The sequence below is a fragment of the Hylobates moloch genome, unplaced genomic scaffold (assembly GCF_009828535.3).
Source record: "Hylobates moloch isolate HMO894 unplaced genomic scaffold, HMol_V3 SCAFFOLD_8, whole genome shotgun sequence".
NCBI lineage: Eukaryota > Metazoa > Chordata > Mammalia > Primates > Hylobatidae > Hylobates > Hylobates moloch.
In genome coordinates, this window is record NW_026652283.1 from 79,837,656 (window position 1) to 79,864,080 (window position 26,425).

Here is a 26,425-nt window from a genome sequence, read left to right on the forward strand (position 1 = left end):
AAAAAAAAAAATACAAAAATACAAAAATTAGCCAGATATGGTGATGCACACCTCTAGTCTCAGCTACTCGGGAGGCTGAGGTGAGAGGATTGCTTGAGCCTGGGAGGTTGAGGCTGCAATGGGCTGTGACTGCACCACTGTACTCCAGCCTGGGCAATGGAGCAAGACCCCATCTCAAAAACAGAAAGGCTGGGCGCAGTGGCTCACGCCTGTAATCCCAGCAATTTGGGAGGCCGAGGCGGGCGCAACACCTGAGGTCGGGAGTTCGAGACCAGCCTGACCAACATGGAGAAACCCCGTTTCTACTAAGAATACAAAATTATCTGTGTATGGTGGCACATGCCTGTAATCCCAGCTACTCAGGAGGCTGAGGCAGAAGAATCGCTTGAACCTAGGAGGCGGAGGTTGCGGTGAGCCAAGATTGCGCCATTGCACTCCAGCCTGGGCAACAAGAGCGAAACTCCGTCTCAAAAAAAAAAAAAACAGAGAGAAAGTACTGCTGCTACCTCTCTACCTCTCCTCATGGGGGCAACAACTATTTTGGTGCCCTCCCATAGTGGCAGGAGCAACTAGCTGGACAAACAGCCCCAAAGCAGGGAGGGGCAGTGAGCTCCTGTTGGAGCCCAGAAGAAAAAGCTGGGGAGGAGATAGAGGGGACAGGAAAGGCAGAACAACCAGCCCCAGCAATCACAGCAGGAGGATGTCCTGGCTAGAAGCAGGCTGTGTGTACCATTGCCAGAACATGTCCCTTTGCTCCCCTCCATCTTTCTGGTCCATCTTCCACTGAAAAGGCATGTCCTGTTTCTTTGATCATGAGCCTCAGGGCCTTTGCATGTGTGGTTCCACCTGCCTAGAAGGCTTGACCCCTCCTTTCCTCCCCACCTACCTATTTCCTTGACTCCTATTCACCCCTCAGGCACACACCACACACGTCTTCACCTGGCATCACTGCCTCAGGGCATCAGTTCTCACGGCTTCTGTTCCTACTCCTTCAATAGCATTTTGATTTGTATGTGATTAAAGTTAGTCTCTCCCATTAGGCCCTCATCTCCTTGAGAATAGGGCTGCACCAGCTTTGCTTACTGCTACACCCAAGACCCTAGCATAGCGCCTAGGAAAGACAGAGTGGAGAAGTCTCCATGAGCCTGGGTCCCTCAAGTACTCTGAGACTTGGCCTCCCCCAGTCTCGGAGTACCTGAGAGTCATGCCCAAAAGAGGTACTTGGCAGAGGCTGCCTATTCACTGGCCTTCCTCCTTTCTTCTGCACACGCAGCTGAGGGATCTGAGAAGCCCATGAAAATGCAAGGTGGCCGGGTACGGTGGCTCACGCCTGTAATCCCAGCACCTTGGGAGGCTGAGGCGAGCAGATCACGAGGTCAGGAGATCAAGACCATCCTGGCTAACATGGTGAAACCCCGTCTCTACTAAAAATACAAAAAATTAGCCGGGCGTGGTGGCGGGTGCCTGTAGTCCCAGCTACTCTGGAGGCTGAGGCAGGAGAATGGCGTGAACCCAGGAGGCGGAGCTTGCAGTGAGCCGAGATCACACCACTGTACTCCAGTCTGGGTGACAGGGCGAGACTCCGTCTCAAAAAAAAGAAAGAAAGTAGATACAGGGGATGGTTTCCCTGATTCCTCATTCTTATCCAAGACCTGGCTGCAAACTATCCTTGAGTTCCAAAGGATACCACTCTGATCTTATAATATCACCCACTTTTGACCTGGGGCTGTCCAAGTTGGATTGCAATATTTTCCCCTAAGCGTGTTCCTTGATCCATCAACTACACCCTACTCAGCTGCTCCCACTGACTTCGAGGCCCTGGGGAGCCCAAACTTGGGTTTGAGTAGAGGTTCCATTCCCAAACAAGACTTTTTAAGATCTCTTTTTTTTTTTTTTTTTGAGATGGAGTCTCTCTCTGTGGCCCAGGCTGGAGTGCAGTGGTGCAATCTCGGCTCACTGCAAGCTCCACCTCCTGGGTTCACGCCATTCTCCCGCCTCAGCCTCCCGAATAGCTGGGACTATAGCCGCCCGCCACCACGCCCGGCTAATTTTTTGTATTTTTAGTAGAGACGGGGTTTCACCGTTTTAGCCAGGATGGTCTCGATTTCCTGACCTCGTGATCCGCCCGCCTCGGCCTCCCAAAGTGCTGGGATTACAGGCGTGAGCCACAGCACCCGGCCCTGATCTCTCATGGATAATAAACAAAATCATTGATTTTTGTCCTCAAAAAGTTTTTATGTCAGATTAATTCCATCTCCATCATGTTATAGACTAAAGTTTTCCCAAGAAAAGAGCTCCTACAAGTCCAATGGTCAACACTGTTTCAGTATTCAACGCTATATTCAGACTGTATTGTGCTCGTACAGTCTGTGGGATCCAACCTGCTGACTGTTGTGTTTCCCCTGTGAACTCAGAGCCTGCGCAGACTCTGATACACAGCAGGGGCTAAATGCTTGTTGAATGAATGGACAAATAAACAACATTCTCAAAATGCTGTGTGCTCTGGGGAGCAAAGCCTTCTCTGAGGATAAAGCAGGGTTTCTGGAAAAGCTAATTTATTGGGGTATGGGGAGTTGGTGGTGCTGCCTCTATCCCTTATGCCTAAACCCACCCCCACTGCATGCCACCGAATAATAATCAGTACACTTTACCAGAATCACTTACATGGTGTGGGTCTTACTCCTGATGGCTGTGTGCTCCATATGCGTCTAGAACATGTCAGCTTGTTTGCAGAGTTATCCCCCATGTCCATGGCAGTTGGAGGAAGAAAGGGATGAACAATCTCTGTCCTCATTCCCTATTATACCCTGAGGCCTCTGGGGCCTGGCTCAGAGTGAGTGCACTACCAAAGTGGGCTGTTCCAAGTAGTCTCATTGTGGCAGAGGCTTTGCCACCAAACTCCATCCTATGAGACCTGGGCTCTTCTGGCCCTGGAGCCTTATACCCCAAAGCTACTTGAAGCTGCCCACCCCCTCTCCCCAACCCCAGTCTACTCTACCCAGAGGCCTGTGCCCTGCAACAGGGGCAGGAAGTATGCCATTCTTACCCACTGGATGCCCTAACCCTTCACTGGACACATGAAAGCTTTCTTATTCCAAAGTAGCCAGAGAGATTCACCAAGCAGAGGCTGGAGCTAGGAAACCCAGGCTCCTCTTCCCTGTCCTGCCCCTGACTTGCTGTGGGATGCTTGGAAATGCCCACTACCTCTCTAGAATAGTATTTCCATCCCACCAGTGATCTTAACTCTCTATTGGCCAGAGCTACACAGAATAAAAAAAAAGCACAGTGTATTTTTAAAATTCCTCAGTTACTACTAAGTACTGTTACTATCTTTTCAAAAGCAATGCCTGTCGCTATCTGAACTTCTTGTTTTTTCCTGCGCCACGAGTAGGGACTAAGGAAAAGGAAGCTGAAGGAGTGTGACTGAGGCCCACATTCCTTGCCAAACTTTGCTGGAAGGCTCAGCTCTGGTACTCCTGGGGTCGCTTCCACTCCATTTCACAGGCCTGGGAGTCCCAGAGTCAGTGTTCATGTGGGACTGCAGGTAGCACAGGATGCTTTCCAAAAAGGCAAAACTTCTAATTTCCTCTTTCTTCTTGCCTCTGAAAACAAGTTATTAGCACTACCAGGCAGGCTCAGAGGAGTGAGCCTGGAAGGGGAAGTGTTGCCTTGGCATTGGAAGGGAAGGTGTTGCCCCCAAGAGTCCCCACCAGGTTCTCTGGCTAATTTGAATACAGGGAGAACATGTTTGCTTTCCTCACTCAACACTCAGGGGTGTAGAGGTTTTTCTTTGTTTCTTACTATCTAGAAAAGGAGGTGATTGTGTAGCTCTGGCGTCTGTCCCTGGAACTTTGGATGGTCTTCCCAGGGCTCCTCACCCCCAACTGGGGGCCTGAGTAGGGACAGCACAGAGGCTGGTGCCTGCTGCTCTTCAGTCTCTGTTTCCATGGCTCAAACCAAAGTAAACAGAATGGCCATGTAGGTGCAAAGTACCAATGACAGCATGGACCCTTGGGTGGGCTCCAACACACACCCTAATAAAGCTAGGGAGGAAGGGGTGGGGTGGAGGCAGGCAGTGTGGCAAACCTGGTCTGTTGGGAGCACTGGATCAAGCCTCCTTTTTCTGTCTGCTCCCTTCCTCCCTTTCTTCCACTGCCTTAGCCTGCATCATAGCTCCCCAAAAATGCCCTGGCAGGAAACCCCCTCTGACTCTGCTCTATGGGTGGTGTATCTTAGGCTGCCAGGCAATCAGTGCTAAGTACCATCATTTGCAAAAAGTGCTTTCAGCACAGGAGGGGAGCAGAGATGAGTGCTTAGCCATTGGGAAAGTCCTATTCCAGTCTGCTGGCTTCCGAGCCAGCTTCATGTGCTACAGCCTGCATCCTGATCCCTAAGTCCAGAGAAATATACATCCCAAAGTCAAATTATGGTATCTCTGCTCAGCTGCCCAACAGCAAATCACAACCCCAGAGCAGCAGCCCCAGACCTGGAACTCCCTCCCTCCTGCCCTCTTCCCAATACCCAAAATCTGTCAAGGGGCGCCTGTCCCACACGACTGTCACTCCAGCTGAAGGCCAACACCCTCCATCTGGCTTCATGAAGTTTACTGAATAGGAGTGAGGGCTAAAGAGTCAAAGTGACACTTTTCCTATAGTGAGAGACTTTTCTCTGTGACTCTGGTGACCTGAGCTTCATCTCTGACTAGCTGCAGATTCTAGAGCCAATAGAATGAGCCAGGCCTTTCAGGTGAACTCTCCAGTCTGAGCCTCAAATTCTATAATCCGTTTTAGCAGCTGTCTGTGAAGATGAGGAGGATGGATGACAGTAGGCCCCTGAGACCTCCAAGCATCCCCCACTGAGTCAGAGCTCCCAGAGGTCAGGAACTATACCCTCAATCAAGTTCAACTCAAACATGATCTAGGGTAAGAAATAAGGGCATAATCTACCTGTTCATCTTTCTATCCTCAGCCCTGGGCATGGAACCTGACATCAACTAGTAGGCACTTAATGGCAGGCCTCATGCTGAGTGCTTTCATTTCCAAAGTTTCATTTGACGAGGTAAATATTTGTTTAATTGAATGCACTTGATTCACTCTCTTGGAACCCCAGTATTGCCTCAATTTCCTCCTCTCCCTTATCTCTTTTTCAGGGTACTTGTAGGAACCAGGTGGCATTAATATTAAAGCACTTGCAGGTGAAGTGCTACTTTATTTTTCCAGCCCAGACTTGAATACCCAGCTGCCTACCTAACATCTCACTTGGATGCCTCTAAAAAACAACTTGTCCAAGAACAAACTCCTGGTCTAGGCCCATTCCTCCTCCTCCCTGTGTACACCAGATGCCCAGGCCAAAACTCAAGAGCTCCTCCTGACTCCTCTCTTCAACACTTCACAGCCAACCATTCGGCAATCCTTCTGGCTCAATTTCCAGAATATATTCAGAAGTTGAGCACTTTTCATCACTCTTACTACTCAGCCCCTTCCCACCTCCCTGTCCTGCAAACCCCCTGCACCCCACCATGATCATCCTCTCATGCCTGAATACTATTACTTCTGCCTTTGGCCCTCAGTCTTAGCAACACAGAGAAAAACAACTTATACATTTACCATTTTGTTTCAGCAATCCTACTTCTAGGAAACTATCGCACAGACACACTGGTAAAATTACAAAATGCCATATTTTCCACATTCCTCACTGTGGTTCTTTTTGTAAGAGCAAAAGACTGGACACAGCCCAATGTCCATAGATAAACCATGGCACATCCACATGGTGAGGCACAGTGCAGATGCAAAAAGGAATCAGGAGGATTTCTATATTCTGCTACAGGCTGATCTTCAAGATTGATTACACGGAAAAAAGCAAAATACAAAAGAGTAGTTAGAGTCTGCTACCTTTTACATAAAAAAGAAAGGTAAACAAATATATTTTTCCCTTAAATTTGCAAAAAGAAACAGTGGGAAAAATCTGATAAAAATTGTTTCTTATCAGAAAGGCAAAGAGAATAAAGTAGAGGGAACAAGATGGAATTAGACTTCTCTCAATATACTTATTTGGAATCATATGAAAGCTTTATATAATTTTGTTTTTTTTTTTTTTTGAGACGGAGTCTCGCTCTGTCACCCAGGCTGGAGTGCAGTGGCGCAATCTCGGCTCACTGCAAGCTCCGCCTCCCGGGTTCACGCCATTCTCCTGCCTCAGCCTCTCCGAGTAGCTGGGACTACAGGTGCCCGCCACCACGCCCGGCTAATTTTTTTTGTATTTTTAGTAGAGACGGGGTTTCACCATGGTCTTGATCTCCTGACCTCGTGATCTGCCCGCCTCGGCCTCCCAAAGTGCTGGGATTACAAGCGTGAGCCACCGTGCCCGGCCAGCTTTATATAATTTTTAAAAATTAAATTTTAAAAAAGTACGGTATATGCCATTGTTGTTTTCAATTCTTTACTTTCCATCGATTTCTGTTCTGTGCCATGTGTCTTCGCAATTCCTCCAACTAGAGGCAGAATATATTTTTTCCAGCTGTGGCAGACTGTATTTTCCAAAAATGGTCTCAGCAAGATTTCCAGTCCCACATGTTCTGACAGAGTCCATGTCCCCTCCTTTTAAACATAGGCAGGATCTTGTGACTGTGTTAGTAAACAGAATGTGGCAGAAGTGACACTGCATATCTCTTAAGACTAAATCATAAAAGTCAGTACGGTCTTCCACCTGTCTCCCAACCCCTAATTTGCCCTCTCCCCACCCTTGGAACTCAGCAACCATGCTGTGAGGCAGCCCAAACAACCACATGGAGAAATCATATGGAGAAGTCCTGGGGCTCCCAGCTAACAGCCAGCATCAACTCTCAAACATATAATTGATGAGCCTTCAGAAGATTCTAATCTCTGGCCTTCAAGTCTTCCAGCTGAAGCTCCAGACATTGTGAAGCAGAAACAAGCTCCATTCTACTGTGCCCTGCCCAAATTCCTGACCTGCAGAATCTGTGACCAGAATAATGGTTGTTTTCCACTAAGTTTTGGGTTAACGTGTTACACAGCCATAGTAACTGCAATACAACTCCTCGACTTGGGCTTAACCATGAATTGCTTGACTAAAGGAATGTTAGCAGATGTGTCATAATGTCAGAGGCTTGAAATGTGCTGTGAGGTTAGGCATACTCTCTTGCGTGTCTCTCATCATCATAAGAGGAACATGCCCCAGCTAGACTGCTGTCCAGGGAAGATGAGAGACACACTGATCTGACCTGGACCCAACTGCAGCCTGGAGCCCAGTCTAGATCAGTGAATTCTAGCCGGCATGCAGATGCATGAGTGAGAATAAAAAATTGCTATTTGAAGCTACTGAGTTTGGGCTGGTTTATTGTGCAGAATGACGGTAGCAACAGAAAACTGATCAAAAAGTAATCCTTACAAATTAAACACAAACTGGAAAAAAAGAGCTTAATTTTATATCCTCTTAATCAGATAACCACACAGAGAAGAATCATTTCTAATAACTCTAAAACAGAGAACTATATATCCCTGAAAAGGGATAACCTAAGGGCAAAGGGAACCAGAAGGAAGTCTTAAACTACATTCATGAGTATTATCGTTAATAAAAATATCTACATTATTATTTAAAAACAATCCATTGAAAGGAGCACCAAGCATGGAGATTCAACCCAGTTTGGAGGGCATCTTCAGGGTAGGACTGTGTCTTTTTCCTTCTTGTGTTCCTGCTATTGACTGCAATGTTTAATAAATGTTTGGTGCATTAAAAAAAAGTTAACAGATAATTTTTAAAGAATTTCAGCTAAGTTTGCAACCTGTTATGAAATAATGGATCTAGCTAAGGATCATTCGTGAATGCTAAATTCATCAGGCAAAAAAAAATTGATCAGGACTTTATAATGGATTAATCACTGATACTACTTGAATCCCTTAATCCTTTTTTTTTTTTTTTTTTTCCTGAAATACAGTCTTACTCTGTCACCCAGGCTGGAGTGCAGTGGCACGATTTCAGCTCACTGCAGTCTTGACCTCCCAGTTTCAAGTGATCCTCCCACCTCAGCCTCCCGAGTAGCTGGGACCACAGACATGTGCCATCATGCCTGGCTAATTTTTTTGTATTTTTGTAGAGATGGGGTCTCACTATGTTGTCCAGGCTAGTCTCAAACTCCTGGGCTCAAGCAATCTGCCCGTCCCAGCTTCCCAAAGTGCTGAGATTACAGGGGTGAGCCACTGCACCCAGGTCTGATCCATCTTTTCATCACTAAAGTAGGTCAAGGAGACAGACATAGTGCTTCCTTCTGGGATACAATAGGAAGTACACAATACCAATGAAGTGTTCTTTCCAAAAAGATTGAATGTATTCTGATCTAGATCTCACTACCAGTTTATAGGAAATATGGGAACACTGGGAAGCAAGAAAATAACTTCAAGAGGATATGCTTAGCCAAAACCAAAATGAGAGATAGTCTAGGATAAATGTCTTGATGTCTTCACCAAATAAATGGCATTTGAAAACAAAAGGAGCAAGGAGACTGTTAGAAACTTAGAGAACACATCGACCAAATGCAATATGTAGACTTTGTTTGGATACTGTTTGAACAAACTAAAATATCATTTTTGGGGCCAGGCACAGTGGCTCATGCCTGTAATCCCAACATTTTGGGAGGCCGAGGTGGGCAGATCACCTGAGGTCAGGAGTTCAAGACCAGCCTGGCCAACATGGCAAAACCCCGTCTCTAGTAAAAAAATACAAAAATTAGCCAGGCATGGTGGTGTGCGCCTGTAGTCCCAGCTACTCGAGAGGCTGAGGCAGGGAGAATTGCTTGAACCCGAGAGGTGGAGGTTACAGTGAGTCAAGATGGCGCTGCTGCACTCTAGCCTAGGCAATAGGACGAGACTCCGTCTCAAAAAAAAAAATTAATAAAATAAAATAAAATGTCATTTTTGGAACAATAAAGAAAAATTAAACATGGATTGGGTATTGGGTTATAGTAAGAAATTAAAGTTAACTTTGTTGGTTGTGATAATGCCATTGAATTAAATAGTAAAGCACCCTCTAACTACTAGAGGTATACATCCTAAACTATTCATGAGTGAAATGATATATTTCTATTTTGAATGAAAATCCTGGCCAGGGGCGGTGGCTCACGCCTGTAATCCTAGCATTTTGGGAGGCCCAGGCAGGCGGATCACGAGGTCAGGAGATCGGGGCCATCCTGGCTAACACGGTGAAACCCCGTCTCTATTAAACATACAAAAAATTAGCTGGGAGTAGTGGCGGGCACCTGTAGTCCCAGCTACTCCGGAGGCTGAGGCAGGAGAATGGTGTGAACCCAGGGGGCAGAGCTTGCAGTGAGCCGAGATCCTGCCACTGCACTCCAGCCTGGGTGACACAGCGAGACTCCGTCTCAAAAAAAAAAAAAAAAAAAGAAAATCTTCTAGTCAAAAAAAGAAAAAAAAAAGTGGAGGAATATAGATAAAACAAGTTGGCAAAATGCTAATCATTGTTGAAGCTAGGTGGTAGGTTTGCAGGAGAGACTTCAGCCTACCATCCTTTCTTCTTCTTTTTTTTTTTTTTTTACCTTTCTCCTTTTATATGTGTTTGAAATTTTCATCTGCAGAGCACTTGCTGTTCCTGGAGATACCTACCCTACAGAGCCAAAGGCCAATGCACCCCAAAGACAGGCCAGCATAACATGGCTGACCAGGAAAGGACAAATCTGCGCAAGGGTTTCCTCTGCAGAGCACAGGGGCTGCCATGGCTAGGGTGCAAGGGGTGGTTGCCTCTCCAATCCAACCCTAGCTGTCATGTCACCTGAACTATGAGTGACATAGTCTGAAGGACAAGGGGCCTTCCTCTTGCAGCATGAGAACACCCTTCCTACACATTTATGAGAGCTTTCAGGCAGCTACTCCCACTACTCAGCCATCATCACTCCAAACCTGAGCTGGCAAGGCCTTGGCCTTGAGCATCCAACACTGGCCACCCCACTCCAGGTCAGATGCAGGGGTTTAGAAAGTAGGCTCACAGAGCCCTAGGAAGGGGAGAAGTTCTCACAGTATGGTTCTTGAAACAAGTACATTGCCTTAGTTATTACCCCCAGTTCATGGTTCCAAAAGAGTCTCACTAGGTTGGAAAGGATCTCTAAGTATAACCAGAGAAAACATAGCAGAGACTCATGCAGGCCTCCACAGATTCACACTTGGGCTGCGTAAGTCCAGGATGGAAGGCCCCAGACTTCGTGTGAAGATGCCCAGCATGAGGCTGGATAAGTGTGGGAGTAGCTGCCCAAAAGCTCTCATAATGGTGTAGGAAGGGTGTTCTCATGCTGTGAGAGGGAAGGCCCCGCGTCCTTCAGCCTACGTCACTCATAGTCCAAGTGACATGCTGAGCCCTGGACCCTGTTCTCTATGGCCTCTCTGTCCTCTTAGGATACTGACACCCTTGGGCAGGGCAGTCCAGGCTGGCAAGGGTCTCAGAGTCCCATCGCAGCCACAGGAGCTGGAGAAGTGAAGTCCAGAGAAGAAAATCAGGATTGAGGAAGTGCGTGCAGGGACCTCAGCCCTGGCACATGGCAGGTACAGTGAGTGCCTGCTAAACCTGTGAGCAAAAATAAGTCAGCGGTGCTGGAGAGCAGAGCCAAAACCAGCAGATAGGAGGTGTAAGGAAACCTGATTCAGACAAACAGGAAAAAAGAACTCTCCAGCAGTAGAATCATCTGCCTGAGAAGAACCAAAGGCTGCTGATCTCGAGTGTTCACACCAAGGCAGAGCTGTAGCCCGTACAGAGTATGACAGCAGACATTCTGGCATTCGTTGGGGGTTGGAAACAATGCTCAAAATAAAAGGATATCAGAGCAAACATATAACCTGCTGAAGCCAAACCACACTTCGGAAGGAAGCAGCCTCACATACCGGACTTTGACATTGGAGGAGATCTGGCCTGAGCCCACAGAACCCACACAGCTACAGAAGTTGCAGAGAGCACCACATGTATCTCTTCATTCTACAAATGAAGGAGTCTGCCCAAACTGAAGTCTGCAGATCTAAAGTCTCTTTCAGGCTAGCCCTTCCCATGCCCCACCCTTCCCCCATCACAAAGCGTTTGCCAACCCCAGCTCCCCCGGAAATCATGGCCCACTGGCTGCTGCCAGAGCACCTGTAGGAAGTAGGTGGAACAACACTCAGGAGATAAGCAGCCGAGCACAGCTGAGAACAGGGAGCCTGCAGCAGGCTCTGCAGGTCTGGGTAGGAGCCTTGCTGGCTGGCCAACCAACCCAGCACAAGGAGGCCATCAGTTTTTCGAGAGCCCCTGCCTACCAGAAGCAACCCAGAGGCGGGTTGCCAGCCAGCCCCTTCCCTGGCTGCAGGCTTGAATGTGCAGTCATCTTGTCCGTTCTGAAAAATCTCTGCCACACAATGGAAGAGCAAGCCTCTTCATTTAGAGCTGCTACAAAGTAAACTAAAAAGTGCAGTGTACTTTTGATTTAGACCTTGTTTTCTATGCTCAATGGGGCTGAAGAAAAATGGGAAGCATCACCCTTCCTTTTTACACATTTCACAGAAATCATCTGTCAGAGCTGGAAGGGACTGTGGAGATCATCTAGTTAAATCTCTCATTTTACAGATGAAAAAACCAAGGACACACCCAACGTGCATAGCCAAGTTTAGGCAATGTCAGGATTGATTAAAACCTGAATTTCTGACCCCCAGCCGGCATGCTTCCACTATTCTTCTTCCTCCACATCATCCTATCCTGTTCTTTGCTCCAATGTCCTACTTTCTGACCCTTTCCCACTCCTCAAAGCCTTTCCCATCATCTTGCTAAATCTCCCATCTTCACAGAGGAGGAGGCAGGGAAGTGACACAGTTCTCTGCAGCATTCGGCATTTTGGTTTGCTAAAGTCTGCTAGCTGGCTGTTCTTCTACATCACTCCTCTTAGGCCTTTGGAGCTTCCCAACAGAATACGTGAATGTTATGAATGTGTTTTGTAAGCTGTAAAATACCATACAAATATATGCTCTACTATTTTAGAACATGAAATAATGCAACCCTTTTTAATCATACTCTCATTTCTCTTACCTCTGTGAGACAAAGAGAAGGCAGGAGCAAACTCTAATTTAACGAAGAAGAAGTTGAGGCTAAAGATCTGGACAAGAGTTCTCTCTCCCCACACCATGGGCCCCTTTAGGGCAGAACCTATTTTGTGCTCCTTCTTTTATTCCTCACACTTCACCCAGGGATAGGTATCCAAAAGATGTTCAGCAGAGTTTCATGAATGCATGGATAAAATTTCACTTTAAAATTGTTCCACTTCTATGTAGAATCTAACTGTAAAAATCCCCACAACCACTCTCATACACAAAAAAGTGTAGGTGACAGGGTAGGAGGTAGAAGGGAAGGTTGAGAAGATGTTTCAGTTAGATAGGAGGAATAAATTCAAGAGATCTAGGCCGGGCATGGTAGCTGGCTCACACCTGCAATCTCAGCACTTTGGGAGGCTGAGGCAGATGGATCACTTGAGGCCAGGAGTTCAAGACCAGCCTGGCTAACATGGTGAAACCCGGTCTCTACTAAAGATGAAAAAATTAGATGGGCATGGTGGCACACACTTGTAATCCCAGCTACTCGGGAGGCTGAGACATGAGAATCACTTGATCCCAAGAGGCAGAGGTTGCAGTGAGCCGAGATCACGCCACTGCACTCCAGCCTGGGCGACATAGAGTGAGACTTTGTCTAAAAAAAAAAAAAAAAGAAAAAGAAAAAGAAAAAACAACAACAAAAGATCTACTGTACAACATGGTGACTATAGCTAACACCAATGTATTGCATTCTTGTAAATTGCTGCTAACAGATTTTAAGCATTCTCACCACAAAAATGGTAAGTATGTTAAGTCATGACTATGTTAATTCGCTTGACTTAGCCATTCCATAATATGTCATAATATGTACATATTTCAAAACATCAGGTTGTATATAACAAATATATAGTGTATAATTTTTGTCAATTTAAATAATTAATTAATTTTAAAAAAAATTTTAATGGGAGTGACCCTTGTTACCTGCCTGCAAACACAGATGTAACAGTGTAACTATTAGGAAATTTCCTCACCTACCCTTTCTTCCAAGCACCCAAATGCCTTAATGGTTCTTCCAGCATCTTTGGGAGGTTTGGCTCCCCACACAAGCCAGTGGCACTGAAGAGCTCGGGCTCCTCTGGATACAGGGGGCAGTCCCAGATAGGACTGGGTGGGGTGATCCTTGCTGCTGAGGCTCTTGGATCTCCTCAGTGTTTGGGACCAAGACCCAAAAGCCATCCCTTCTATTTCCCCTCAGGGAAAATCTCTTCTTCACCATTGGCCCTGAAAGCAGCCTCACCCACTTTAGGGGCAACCAGTCCTCTCCAGGCCATTCAAGATTTGATCTGATCCTGGGGTGATCTAGAGTTCCCTGGAGGCTTCCAATGTGCCTCCATGTGACCCTCTTGTTAGAAAGAAGTAGGGGCACCAGGTCTCTGCTAGAGCAAAGCTCTCTTTAGAACCCTATGTGCCCGTAAAGACGAATAATAGGAAGGAGAGATCAGAGCAGCCCTGTGGCCAGCCTGGGACCCCAAGGCACAACACAGATGAGTCAGGGAGTATCCCATCCCACAGCAGAGCTGACCAGAACCTAAAGTATAAGACAAATGGGCCAAGAGAATGCCAGGGGGCAACAGACACTCACTAGAAGCCCGATCTGTACGGAAGGAACCACAGAGAGTGAGACACCAAACTTCTATCACCCCTACCACAGGCAGGAGCCCACAGGCCAGTGTCCCAATTCACTCCACAGCTTCAACCACTGTGCTAGTGAACGGAGATGGCAGAGGTCCCTCCAAAAAAGGAGCTCGGGCAAGTGCTACAAATGCAGGATCAATACCAGCATGACATGCTCCTGGCACCAAATGAAAGGAATGAGCAGGAGTCCCCCACAGCTAGATTGTCCACCAAGTCCCAGCTTACCCAGAGGGCCTCATGTCCTAAAGTGACAGTCAGCCCTTGCTGTAGGAATGCAGGGCTTAGCCACCATTTTACCATTTAAAAAGTTAGTCCCCAGGCAGTAAGTAAAGTCAGGACAGGCAGGGCCTGCAGAAGCTGAATGGCCAAGCAGGTGGAATAAGAAATAAAACACCTAGCAGAATGTCTGTGATGAGGCAGTCATTCAGTAATGGTAGTTATAACTGCTATTATAGTGTTGCCAACCTACCTTCACAGTTAGCCCCAACTTACTGCACATGGCCCGCAGGCTCCAGCAACAGGTTCCCCTCACATAGCCCACACATAGCAGGTCTGGCCCTCCACACCCCCACAACTAACAAGAGGAAGGGCCCAATTCAGAAATGCAGGACCTGTGATAAGGGGAAAGATTTATTAAGCCCCCAAATCCTAGCAGCAGCCTCCTACTCACATATGCAGGGAGGGCTCCCCCAAACCGGGGTGAAAGGCATGACTTTTCTGGGGAAAAAAAAAACAACTTTCCTCTGAAAGCTTTGGCTTCTTTTTTTTTTTTTTTTTTCTGTCACCCAGGCTGGACATGGCCACGGCTTACTGCCCCGGTTCACCAATTCCTGCCTCACCTCTCGATACTGGACTACAGGCACCCGGCTAATTTTTTTTGTATTGGTCTCGATCTCCTGACCTCGTGATCCGCCCGCCTCGGCCTCCCAAAGTGCTGGGATTACAAGCGTGAGCCACCGCGCCCGGCCGCTTTGGCTTCTTAAACTCAGAACCACACTGACTCAGAGGAAGGAGAGCTTTAGAAAAGGAACAGAAAAGTGGTCCACTGCATTGTTCTTTGGCTCCCAATTAGCCCAAACCCTGGCTCTGCTTTCAGTGAACTCTCAGCCTCTCCATGTCTGAAGACTTCAAGAAACTCTTTTTTAAAAAGCTAGAATTTCTTGACCAAAAGAATAAAATTTGAATCTGATTAGCTTCTAGATAGAATTCCCAGTTTACAAGAAAAATATGGGACAGAGGAACGTCTTAAATGACACCACAGGGATGCAATCAGCATAATCCTGAATATGAGAAACCACAGGACAAATGTCACAGTTCTCTAATAATAAACTGCAAGGAGAAAAAAGGAGAGAAAATACATAAAGAAACTAGAGAGATGCATCAGACAAATTCAATGTGTAGACCCTCTTTAGATCACAATTCAAACCAATTATAAAACTAAATTCATAAGACAATCAGAAAAACAGAATCCTGACTGAATATTTGCTGAGTTTAAGAAGAGATCATTATCCTATTTAGATGTGGCTGTGGTGCTGTGGTTATGTTCATGCAAAGCCCTTATTTCTTGGAAATACAAACTGAAATACTGATGATGAAATTTTGGGATGTCTGGAATTTGCTTCTGTAGGGGGTAGGATGTGAGAGAGATAAATTAAACTCAATTGGCCATAAGTTGATGATGGCAGTGGCTAAGCAATGGGAACACAAAAGTTCATTAGGCCATTTCCTCTACTTTCATGTATGTTTGAAATTTTCCATAATAAAAAAAAAAAAAATTTAAGATAGCATTTCTCGGCCTGGCACAGTGGCTCATGCCTGTAATCCCAGCACCTTGGGAGGCCGAGGTGGGCAGATCACCTGAGGTCAGGAGTTCAAGACCAGCCTGGCCAACATGGCAAAACCCCGTCTCTACTAAAAATACAAAAATTAGCTGGGTGTGGTGGTGGGTGCCTGTAATCCCAGCTACTCAGGAGGCTGAGGCAGGAGAATTGCTTGAACCTGGGAGGCAGAGGTTGCAGTGACCTGAGATCGCGCCACTGCACTCCAACCTGGGCAACAGAGCAAGACTCTGTCTCAAAAAAACAAAAAACAAACAAACAAAAGACAGTATTTCTCCTCCTAATGTCTCCATTACATTTTTACATTTTTTAAATCAACAGCACCTTATTAGTCTTAATGATGCTGTGAGCAACTGTATTATCAAAAGTAGCCTGCTTTCCCTGGAGAAATGCAAAAATGGTTGCCCTCTGGGTAAAATTTTGACATTGTCACCATTCAGATGTAAGGTCACTTTAATTCACACTCCATGACATACCCTCTGTGAGATCCAGCCACTGGGGACAAAGAAGATCTCTAAGTGACAAAGAAGCATTATTTCCAGATCTGGCAATTATGTCCTTTCATTTTATCTTTACAAGTTAGTGCCAGATTTTTCTAGAGGCTGAGTTGGCTGATATAATGTAACAAGTCTGACTAATCCCAGACCAGAGATACTATGCCTGAGAAATCCATTTTGAAAAAGGAATTCGGGGTATGGTTCTCAGAGCAGCCTTGCCCACCTTCCAGTAAACAACCACGTTCTCTGTGCCTAGCTGCCTTTGGCTTGGGGTATCTGTCTCCGTAACATATGGTCCAGGAGTGAATAGAGGCGACTTTGGCATTGATTACGCATTCTGATGGGCAGTGATGGAGAAGGGCCTCTCTTGGCTTTGCCCTGGCTTTCCCCCACCACCCTGCACTCAGCCTCATTCTCTGCTCATTGTCCCTGCCTGTGTAGACCACATTCTTTATGCCATTTATCTCTATCTCTACCTCTGTTAACCCAGTCATTTTTCCAGCCTTACATCTCCACCTCTCCTAAAGCCTAGCTGTGCCTCTCTTCCCAATTAATAACCCTATAAGCACTGCTTATTTGACATTTCTCAGACACTGAGCTGCCCACAGTGTCTCTCTTAGGGTTCTTCCACGATTTGGCTCTTCAAGAGCTATCTGACCAACCAGTCTGTGAGGTGCTGAAGGACAGGGAAGCACTATATATCCTTTCCATACCGTCCACAAAGCCAATAACTGTGCTTGCTCTTGATAGCTGACAAATACACCTTAGCTGATCGACTAGATATCAGTTTGCAAACATTAAAACATGTGCAAGTCGGGCCGGGCGCAGTGGTTCATACCTGTAATCCCAGCACTATGGGAGGCCGAGGCTGGTGGATCACGAGGTCAGGAGATCGAGACCACGGTGAAACCCCATCTCTACTAAAAATACAAAAAATTAGCTGGGTGCGGTGGTGGGCACCTGCAGTCCCAGCTACTCGGGAGGCTGAGGCAGGAGAATGGCGTGAACCCAGAAGGTGGAGCTTGCAGTCAGCGGAGATCGCACCACTGCACTCCAGCCTGGGCGACAGAGCAAGACTCCATCTCAAAAAAAAAAAAAAAAAAGTGCAAGTCCACAGAGCTGGTGTAAACTAGACAGGCTGCCACTGGTCTACATGGCTCCTTCGTGTAATTATTTTAAAAAGTACTTTCTGGGGTACTGATAAAGTTCTGTCTTGATCTGGTAGTGTGTCACGAGTGTATGTATAAATAAAATCCCATCAATATGTGTGTTCCACTGTACATTAGGCACATCTCCATAAATAAGTAAATGAATTAATGAGTGAATGATGCCCCTTCATCTAAGAGGATGCAGCCTACACCAGGACACACAGCTTGGAGAGTGGAGGCTGGGTTAGAGTTCAGCTTTCTCCCAAACCAGCACTTCTTGGAAAAGGCACAGATTATATAATTGTACACGGCCACCCTGACACCAGAAGCAGAGAGCCCTTCCTTGAGGGACTCTCCAATGCCCAAAGCTCCACATCATCCCGACGGGCTAAGAGGCAGCACTATGGGTGTGGCAGCACTGCTACTCATGGGATTCAAGTCAGGATCTTCAGCGGCAAATGCTGGAGCCACCCCCTCACAGAGTCCAAGTCAGCTCAGTATGAGGATGAAAAGACTAATTCAGCCTGGGATGACAAGGTAATATCGCAACAGGATTTAACTCCCCCAGAATCATCTCCCTTTCACCTGGCCTTCTACCCACCTCTATGAGGTTTCTGACTGCCCCGAAATTCAAAATCTTACTGAAAGCAAATATGTCTTTGTGCTAATGCTCTTTCCTGAATGCCCAGAAGCACATCCACAGGGCTTTTTTCCCATCAATGGGCCAATCTGTTCAGCAGCATCTTAGAACAGAACATGCTAAATTCGGCATCAGGTACCTGAGATGCTCTAGTGAGAGGAAGTAGAAGCCATTGCAATACCAAAGGAGAGATAAGCCATGGAGGTGCTGCTCAGCTGAGGTGCTATGATAAATTGAATATCAGCTGGAGGAGTAAATCCCACCTCCTAATGTTCTCTGGTTCTGAGCTTTGGGGACAAATAGCCAGCTCACCTCCTGAGTCTGGTAGTCACAGGACCTCAGCACCACAGGCTCAGGTATGAGCCTTGCCCACAGCCAGTAAGAGATTGTGTGACTACTAAATCCAGCAGGAGTCCATGGTTCCCCTCACCCACAGCAGTTCATGGGTCTGCCTTGCAGCAGAATGTACAGATGAAGTACAAATGAAACACTAAAAAGGCATATGAGCAATAGACATCAGCCTCCTTCTGGTCCCTCTGAGCTGCCCAGGTCTTTCCAGAATTTCATATGATTGGCTCTGCAACATCTGATAAACTACAAGCAGAGCAGCCTGTTTGTTTATCAGAAGAGAAATGACAAATTCCCCATACAGGGAACTCTCAATAACAAGGTGTTTTTCCATTCAGCTACAGAAGCTTTCCCTCGGAAGGAGAACACTGTGAAGCCTGGGTGAGCCTCTCTCAAGCTAAAACCCAAACAGCAACTCAACACGCAGCAAAATGGACAGTGTTTGCAGTGCTAAGAGCTGTGTGCTATCCAACTGCATTACTATTATAGCAGTGTAAAATGGACAAACCCCACCTCTAAAAAGGATGCTCACAGGCTGACCTGTCTGCCGCAGGTTTCAAGCTACTAAGAGCCTTTCATTACTGTTAGTTGTCTAAGAAATGACTTCTGAGGAAATAAACACACGAGAGGCACAGTCGGGCAGCCAAAGAATAAAAAATTATGCATCCTCAGTTTATGTGCTCCCACACAGAAAAGCCAGGGCAACATATATCAGCAGACTCACATGGAGCTGGAAGCACCTCCCTCCCACCCCCTGAGGGTTTTTCTACTCCCCAAGCCTATTTGGTGCAAAGATAATGCCTTCCATTTTATCCTGTCATCTCTTAGTAGTTTTCCTGAGTTTTCAGTCTACTGACTTATTATATATTGGCATTGCCTTACAGCCTTCATTGCCACTTGATTGTTTTTGCAGGACCTGGGTTGGCATACATTTAAAACAATCTGGTTTCACAGTATTTAATCAGATATGTTCTGTTTAAAGCATTCTGTGTGGGTTTCAGCTTTTCCACTGGTTTGATCTAAATCATAAGGTAATGAGAACATATCTGGTGCTGGATGACTCAATAGCATTTTTGCTTCACCCCAAAATGTTTCCCTAAACCTTGGTGAAAACACATGATCCTATTAGTATTGTTGGGCCTAAATAAGCACCTCTTGGTGTCCAGTGGGCAATTTTCTTTTCCCCCAAAGTGATTACAGCCACTAAATGCCCAAGGAAAGCCCAAGTTCATGGTTTAACTATTTTCATCTCTCTGTTCCTTGCAGTGACACTTATCTTTCCTGACAGCCACTCCCATTGTGCTCTTTCCTCGGCCCAGCACAATGGACACATGCAGACACCAGCAGACAGGGAGGACGTTTTCCATCCCATTGCTCCCCTGTGCGGAGGGACCAGGATAAGATTACATAAGCCCCTCCTGAGCAGTCAGGCCCGAGCGTTGGGGAGAGGCGAATTTGGGGTTCGTGACGGAGTCACGGTCTGCAGGCCCCAACTGACCCTGCGCTCGTCATCCTGCCACGCCAAGGCGGGGCAGCTGGAAAGGAAGGGCCGCTTCCCGCGACCACCCAGTTCACGCCATTCCAGTAGGGCTCAGAGTGCGGCCGGACGTCGAACCTCGCCGTCCACACTAGATCGCGGGATCCTGGGCCCGGGCCCCGGCCTCAGGCTGCAGCTCACCGCCCCCCCGGGCGCCGAGACACGCGCTTACCTGCCCGGGCCAGGGCCGGGACCGGGGCCGGGGCCGGGGCCAGGGACCGGTGGTACCGCGGTCGACCGCGCTGCTCCCGCCGCGGGGAGCTGTCCGCCGCCGGCCGGTGCTGAAGGCGGCTTTCCTGCGCCGGGGCCGGGGCCGGGGCCGGGACCCGGGCCGGGGCCGGCGCCTCCGGGCGGCAGCGGCCCGTCGCCAGCGCCGCCCTCCAGGCTGGCCTCGTTGCCCATGGCGGGCAAGCGGGCGGGCGGGGTCGGGGTCGCGCTGCGCCCGGGCCGGCGGCTCCCGGACGGTGCTCACACTCTCAGCGCGGCCGCCGCCGCCGCCATCTCCCAGCTCGGCTCGCGCCGCCGCCTGCCGCTGCGCATGCGCTTCTCGCGCCCTCTTCCCGGCACACGCACCCCTTCCCCTGTGCGCGCTCCCGCCAGCCTCGGGGTCGCTGGGAAACAGCCGCCGGCGCCCGCGCATGCGCTGTCCAGGGCCGACGCGGCTGTAGCGCCCTGAGAAGGAGCCGGGTGGGGGCCGGCGGGATCGCTGTGAGGGCCCTGTGAGGAGGGGCACCTGCCACTAGAAGCGGCCTCGGGGACGTCGCCCTGAGCCCTGCTTTGGAGTCAGGGGCGCTTTCCGCCTCGGTGAACTCGAGAGTAGCAACTCTCCTCCGGGTAACCGGAGTGCCACAGCGGACAGGCATCGTAAGGACAGGCCTCGGAGAGGAGAGGGGCTACCCGAGGATGGCCTCAAAGTATGCATAGGAGTTGGGAAGGCAGAGGAACAAGTGTGTTCAGAGACGCAAGGTCGTAGAGGGAAGGAGAAGGAGGGTGCTGGGCTGTCGGGCCGGATTGTGAGGGTCTCTAAGGCCAGCTGGGGAGTGGAGCCTTTATCCAGATGGCGATGGGAACCATCTGGGATTCACGCTGAGAAACTGGAGTCTCAGGAAGCGCCCCGGGCACAGATGGAGGGTGTGACAGGGCTGCGTGAAGCCAGCTGAGAGGCCACCTCAGTCAGCCCTGGGAGAGTGACCTTGGGGATGGAGAAGAGGAGTTGATGGTTCTCAGGCCTGAAGCTGTGGATCCCGGGACTGTCTGGACGCGGGGCCGCAGGTTGCCTCTGCATTACCCTGAGAGCTTTCCAAATTACTTCCCCGCTGCCTCACATTTACAGCCAGTTTCTGCCCACTACTCAGGATTGTCTGCCGTGGTGGCTTCTCACACAAGCCTGTACTTTCCTGTTGGGGAATATTTCCTAGGAGATGCAGCCTATATTCCAGTTCATCTCTGGCGTCATAAATCATGACTGTGTAGAAAGGCTTGAGTAACTTGAACCCATTTTACAAACCCATTTAATTATCCTAATGTTGCTGAATATATCACATAGGGTGTTAGCATATAACTAACTGAACCTAGAATAATCCAGGGATCCCAGTGAACGCTGATAGCCAGCCTGCTGGACAGACCGGTGGCTGTGTCACTTGTGGTGAGGAGGGGCCAGGACCCTCCCTGGGCTTTCCCCTGTGCACTCCGAGCTGCTCCTCCCGACCTCTGGGATGGAGCAAGTAAGAGAAAGAGGAAATGCAGAGCCCCCACTTCCTGATATTTTCTCCTGACTTCATACCTCCTGTTTTCACGCTAAACTGCCTGGCCCCTCTGGGATGACCTAGGATGAAGAGAGCCTCTCTTCCTGCATATGATGGTCCTTGCTGTGTTTCCTCCTGTGCTGCAGGATGTTTGATACAGCTTCGTGAGTGGTGACTACATGTGCACATTTAGGGTCCAAAAGAGTCTGCATCTCAGCCTCGATAGGACCCTTGGCAACTGACTTAGGCTCACTGAGCCTCCATTTCCTATTCTGCAAAGTTAGAATCTTAGTAGCTCCTCGAATATGGGGGATTGTAAGGGTGGAGTGGCTGATGTAGATATTTAATTTTTTTTTTTTTTTGAGACAGAGTCTCGCTCTGTCACCCAGGCTGGAGTACAGTGGTGTGATCTCGGCTCACTGCAACCTCCACCTCCCGGATTCAAATGATTCTCCCGCCTCAGCCTCCCTAGTAGCTGGGATTACAGGTGCCCACCACCACACCTGGCTAGTTTTTGTATTTTTAGTAGAGATGGGATTTCACCATGTTGGCCAGGCTGGTCCTGAACTCGTGACCTCTGGTGATCCACCCACCTCGGCCTCCCAAAGTGCTGGGATTACAGGCATGAGTCAATGCACCCAGCCTGATGTAGGTAAAACACCAGGACAGGTGCCTGGCACACATATGACAACTCTGTTATTAGTTGTCTGCCTGGTGATGGTCTGGGATGTGGCGGTCTTGTGCCATATATTTCCTCCTGGGGAAGAATATGCTCACAAACACTATGGGCAGGCCAGTGGCCTGACCTTGTCCCAACCCAGGCTGTTACAGCTTCACAGACCCCAGTCAGTGTGGGTTGGGCTACTTGAAACGCAGGAAAGGGTGTTTATTTTTTTGTTTTTGTAGAAACCACAGGAGCTATGGCTTTCCACAGATTTAAATCAACATGCCTCTGGTTCCTGTGTGGTTAATTAGCTCCACCCAGCCTGCAGGCTTTGGGAGTTGCCCTCCTCAGAGTGGATTCCTGGCTGTTAGCAGACCTCCAGGGTCTTTGCTGCCCTGGTGACAAAGGGCACAGCACAGTGGACCCAGGAGGACCTGAAAATGTGAGTTAGAGGTGCCCCTCCTCTCCTCTCAAACTCTCCCAGTTCTGTTTCATTTGAGGAGCATCCCCAGGAACATGCCTGCCCTGTGTTCATTCACCCCTGACATTCAGCCCAGGGACTCCTGTGGACCATGGGATGGTATTGGCCTCTGGTTATCTGGGGCTCTGATTCAATCTCCCATTTTCATTCACTGTCCCAGAGGCTGTTTACCTCCTCTTGATCTAGACTGGGGCTCCTCAACAGCAGGACCTTGTCTGACTGGTCCTATCCCCTGGGCTGGCCTTCAGCAGGCCCTCTGGGGCTCATGGTTGTGCTGGGTTCTCCGTGAGGCTCTGAGCATTTCCCTCACCTGCGCCTCTAAGGGGTCCACCAATCACCAGGCTTAAAAGCACTCAGAGAGATCTTTGGCTTTAGCTGCTGACCTAATAACTAAGAGGGAGAGTGCTGGGATTGCATCTGGTTTCTCCTCATGGAGGGGTTGTTGATGAGCTCTCTTCACTCATCCAGGAAAATTCACTAGGCTTGACTGTGCTTTATGACAAATGAATAAACAAATCTTTCAGTTTGTGCAAGCCAACTGTGTGGTGTGTCAAGTTTCACTTCCTCCTGGGTCCAACTGCTGCCCCACCAGGGACAGGATAGATCTAGAGACGCTGCAGGAGTTTCCCAGTCCCCTAAGCTTCACTTGCTGAAATATCTTCTTCCCACTTCAGCATAACATGTGACACATGTCAGCCATTTTGGAGATGGCCAGATGAGAGGACAATCAATCCACATGCCTAAATGGAACCAACGGACACGCGCCAGCTTGCTTCTCCAGCCTATGCTCTCAGACACTTGTAGAAGACCAGAGGGAAAATGGAATCAGAAAAAACAGCAACAACAACAACAACAACAAAAAGCCATCCAGGGCCATGGACAGTGGCTCGCTCCTGTAATCCCAACAGTTTGGGAGGCCAAGGCAGGTGGATTGCTTGAGCTCAGGAGTTCAAGACCAGCCTGGGCAACATGGTGAAATCCTTTCTCTACTAAATACAAAAACTAGCTGGGTGTGGTGGCATGCACCTGTAGTCCCAGCTACTCGGGAGGCTGAGGTGGGAGGATCACCTCAGCCTGGGAGGTTGAAGCTGCAGTGAGCTGTGATGGTGCCACTGCACTCCCACCTGGGTGACAGAGCAAGACCCTGTCTCAAACAAAACAAAACAAAACAAAACAAAAAAATCCAGGTGGGAAAAGGCCCAATCAGTGCCAACTCACTGCTGGGATTAGTGGAAATGATTAGTCACCGGAAGGCAAATCGTGGAAGAATGAAGAGATGACAGAACCTCAGGAACTACACCCAGAGGCCAGCTGTGCCGTGGGCAAGGCATCATGCAGGTCATCCCCAAGAAGGGGAGAAGGGGTAGAGCTCAGACTCTTGCCTGCTTCCCCATAAGTCCAGTTTACTCTGGGCTGATCCTTTCAGCATGGCAGCCTCCATGGGGAGGCATGAGATCCAAAGATGAAGATGTCTATGGGGGTGAAGAAGAATGGCAAACTTTGCAGGCAAGAGTAGGCATTAGAGAGATCAGAGGAGGAAGACAATAGAGAAGGATGACACAGGACAGGCTATATCTAGAGGATATAGTGCCATGGACTTTGGACTATTCCAGAGAGGCTGAGAGACCTGTCTCCTGCCTACAAGGCTCTTTGAACTGTACCCTTCTGTTTGCTAAAGTGCTGCTGAGGCCTGTCTCACTTCCCAATGAAAAGCAACTCAGGAAATTGGCTTCCTGCCCCGCTTCTTCTTTGGGAGAGAGAAATAGAACTGAAGAGGAAGGAAGGAAGCCCAAAGAAACAGAGGCTTTCTTTCCTGGCTGAGATTTGTTGGCACTGCCCACTAACATAGAGAATAAGGCGGTTCCCTAAGCAAGCCTTAAGCTGGCATGAGGCTACAAACAAGTGATTGTATCTTCGTTCTGCTCAGCAGCCCACCTGGGCTGGCCTGGACAACTTCAATTGTGTACTGAGGTCTTAAGCTGGCCATGGCCCTTGGTAAAGCAGGAGAAAGGAATAAGGCTGGAAGATACAGAATTTGCTTGATGCCTTGCCTATATAATTCCTTTGCTGTTGCAATTGGCAACTCTTTGCTTGCATTATGTGAAAAAAGGTGGTAAAAAATTATCAGAAATGTTTGCCACCAGCCTAACCCCACCTCCCATGCATTGCTCCCAAGAAAGCTAATTAAGGCCCATTGCTATTAGAGTTACATGATTGTGAAGGCTTGTTATGACAAGAAAAAATAATGAAGACATGGTTCCTCCAAGTCATAAGCATCCAAGTCAAAACATACTGCATCCCAGCCGAGTGTGGTGGCTCACGCCTGTAATCCCAGCACTTTGGGAGGCCAAGGCAGGTGGATCACGAGGTCAGGAGTTTGAGACCAGCCTGGCCAAGATGATGAAACCCCGTCTCTACTAAAAATACAAAAATTAGCCAGGCACAGTGGCGGGTGCCTGTACTCCCAGCTACTCAGGAAGCTGAGGCAGGAGAATCGCTTGAAACCAGGAGGCAGAGGTTGCAGTGAGCCGAGATCACACCACTGCACTGTACCCTGGGCGACAGAGCAAGACTCCATCTCAAAAAAAAGAAAAAAACATCCTGCATCCCTTGTCCCTTTGTGTTCCCCTAGACAAGCCTCTGGGCTGGCTTTGCCTATCTCATGCACGCAGGCAGTCATCCTCCTTCGGCCGGTGCATACCTGACTCCTACTCAGTGCCAGGCCCAGAGAAGACTGTGAGACCTGCCCTTGAGGAGCTCTGTTTGCAGGAAGAGAGTGATAGGCACACAAATTATTTCCAATAAACTACAGAAAATGTCACCAGAATCTCTATTGTGATCCTGTCCCCCACCCATCTCTGTTTCGTAGATTGGGGGAGAACAGGCCTGGGTGGAAAGTCATGCACTTATGCCCTCTCCTGACCAGCTCACATGTCCTACCCCAGACAACAGTGGTTCAGGCATGACTCTGACTTCTCATGGGAAGGAGAAGCTTGCTCAGCCCCTCCATCAGACTCAGTTCTGCATGTCTTTAGGGAAGTCTCTCAGAGAGGTCCCCACCTCCTGACTCCTCTGTGGCTCTTCTACTGCAAACCCAAGGACACTTCTGAGAATCACCCTTTACCATCAGGAATCTCAGGCCACGGGACATAGCCACTCTCTCCACTGAGCTCTATCTCTGTCCTAATCAGAATGGATTGTAGTAGGGGCTTGTTTGTTCTATCATCTTTACCAAGTGCCTAGGGAGCTTCTAGAAGCCACTGGAAAAGCTTCTGCCTTCCAGGAAAGATAGAATGGGGTAGGGAGTGAGTCCTTGATAGTGAAGCAAGAACCTGTGGCAAGGAGGAAGGTCCATAGTGCCAGACCCGGTGGCTCATGCCTGTAATTCCAGTACTTTGGGAGGCTGAGGTGGGCAAATGGCTTGAGCCCAGGAGTTCAAGACCAGCCTAACAACATAGTGAAACCCATCTCTACAAAAAATACAAAATTAGCCAGGTGTGGTGGCATAAGCCTGTAGTCACAGCTACTCAGGAGGCTGAGGCGGGAGGATCACTTGAGACCGGCAGGCAGAAGTTGCAGCGAGCTGAGATCGTGCCACTGCACTCCAGCTTGGGCAATAGGGTGAGACTCTGTCTCACAAACAAAAAATTGGCACTTTTTGAGCTCTAGGATGAGGACAGCACTGTGCCAGGCCCCAGGATACAGCAGCAACCAAGACTGCTAAACCCTTCTGCCCTCACTGAGCTTGTGATCTTGAAGTCTGG

At 48.5% G+C, this 26,425-nt stretch overlaps 1 protein-coding gene and 1 pseudogene across 2 annotated transcripts in view; one reads left to right on the forward strand and one right to left on the reverse strand.

The window, feature by feature from the left end:
• Positions 1–20,340, reverse strand: part of BSN (bassoon presynaptic cytomatrix protein) — a 114,702-nt gene extending 94,362 nt beyond the window's left edge. The window contains exon 1 of one of the 2 annotated variants that reach the window (XM_032161481.2): positions 19,944–20,340. In XM_032161481.2, the coding sequence (XP_032017372.1) occupies positions 19,944–20,173 (230 nt within the window). In that variant the 5' untranslated portion in view covers positions 20,174–20,340. Of the gene's footprint in view, positions 1–19,732; positions 19,922–19,943 lie in introns of those variants that run through there. The other variant, XM_058442227.1, reaches the window with a different exon arrangement.
• Positions 20,172–23,190, forward strand: LOC131384049 (uncharacterized; annotated as a pseudogene).
• The last annotated feature ends 3,235 nt before the right edge of the window (positions 23,191–26,425 follow it).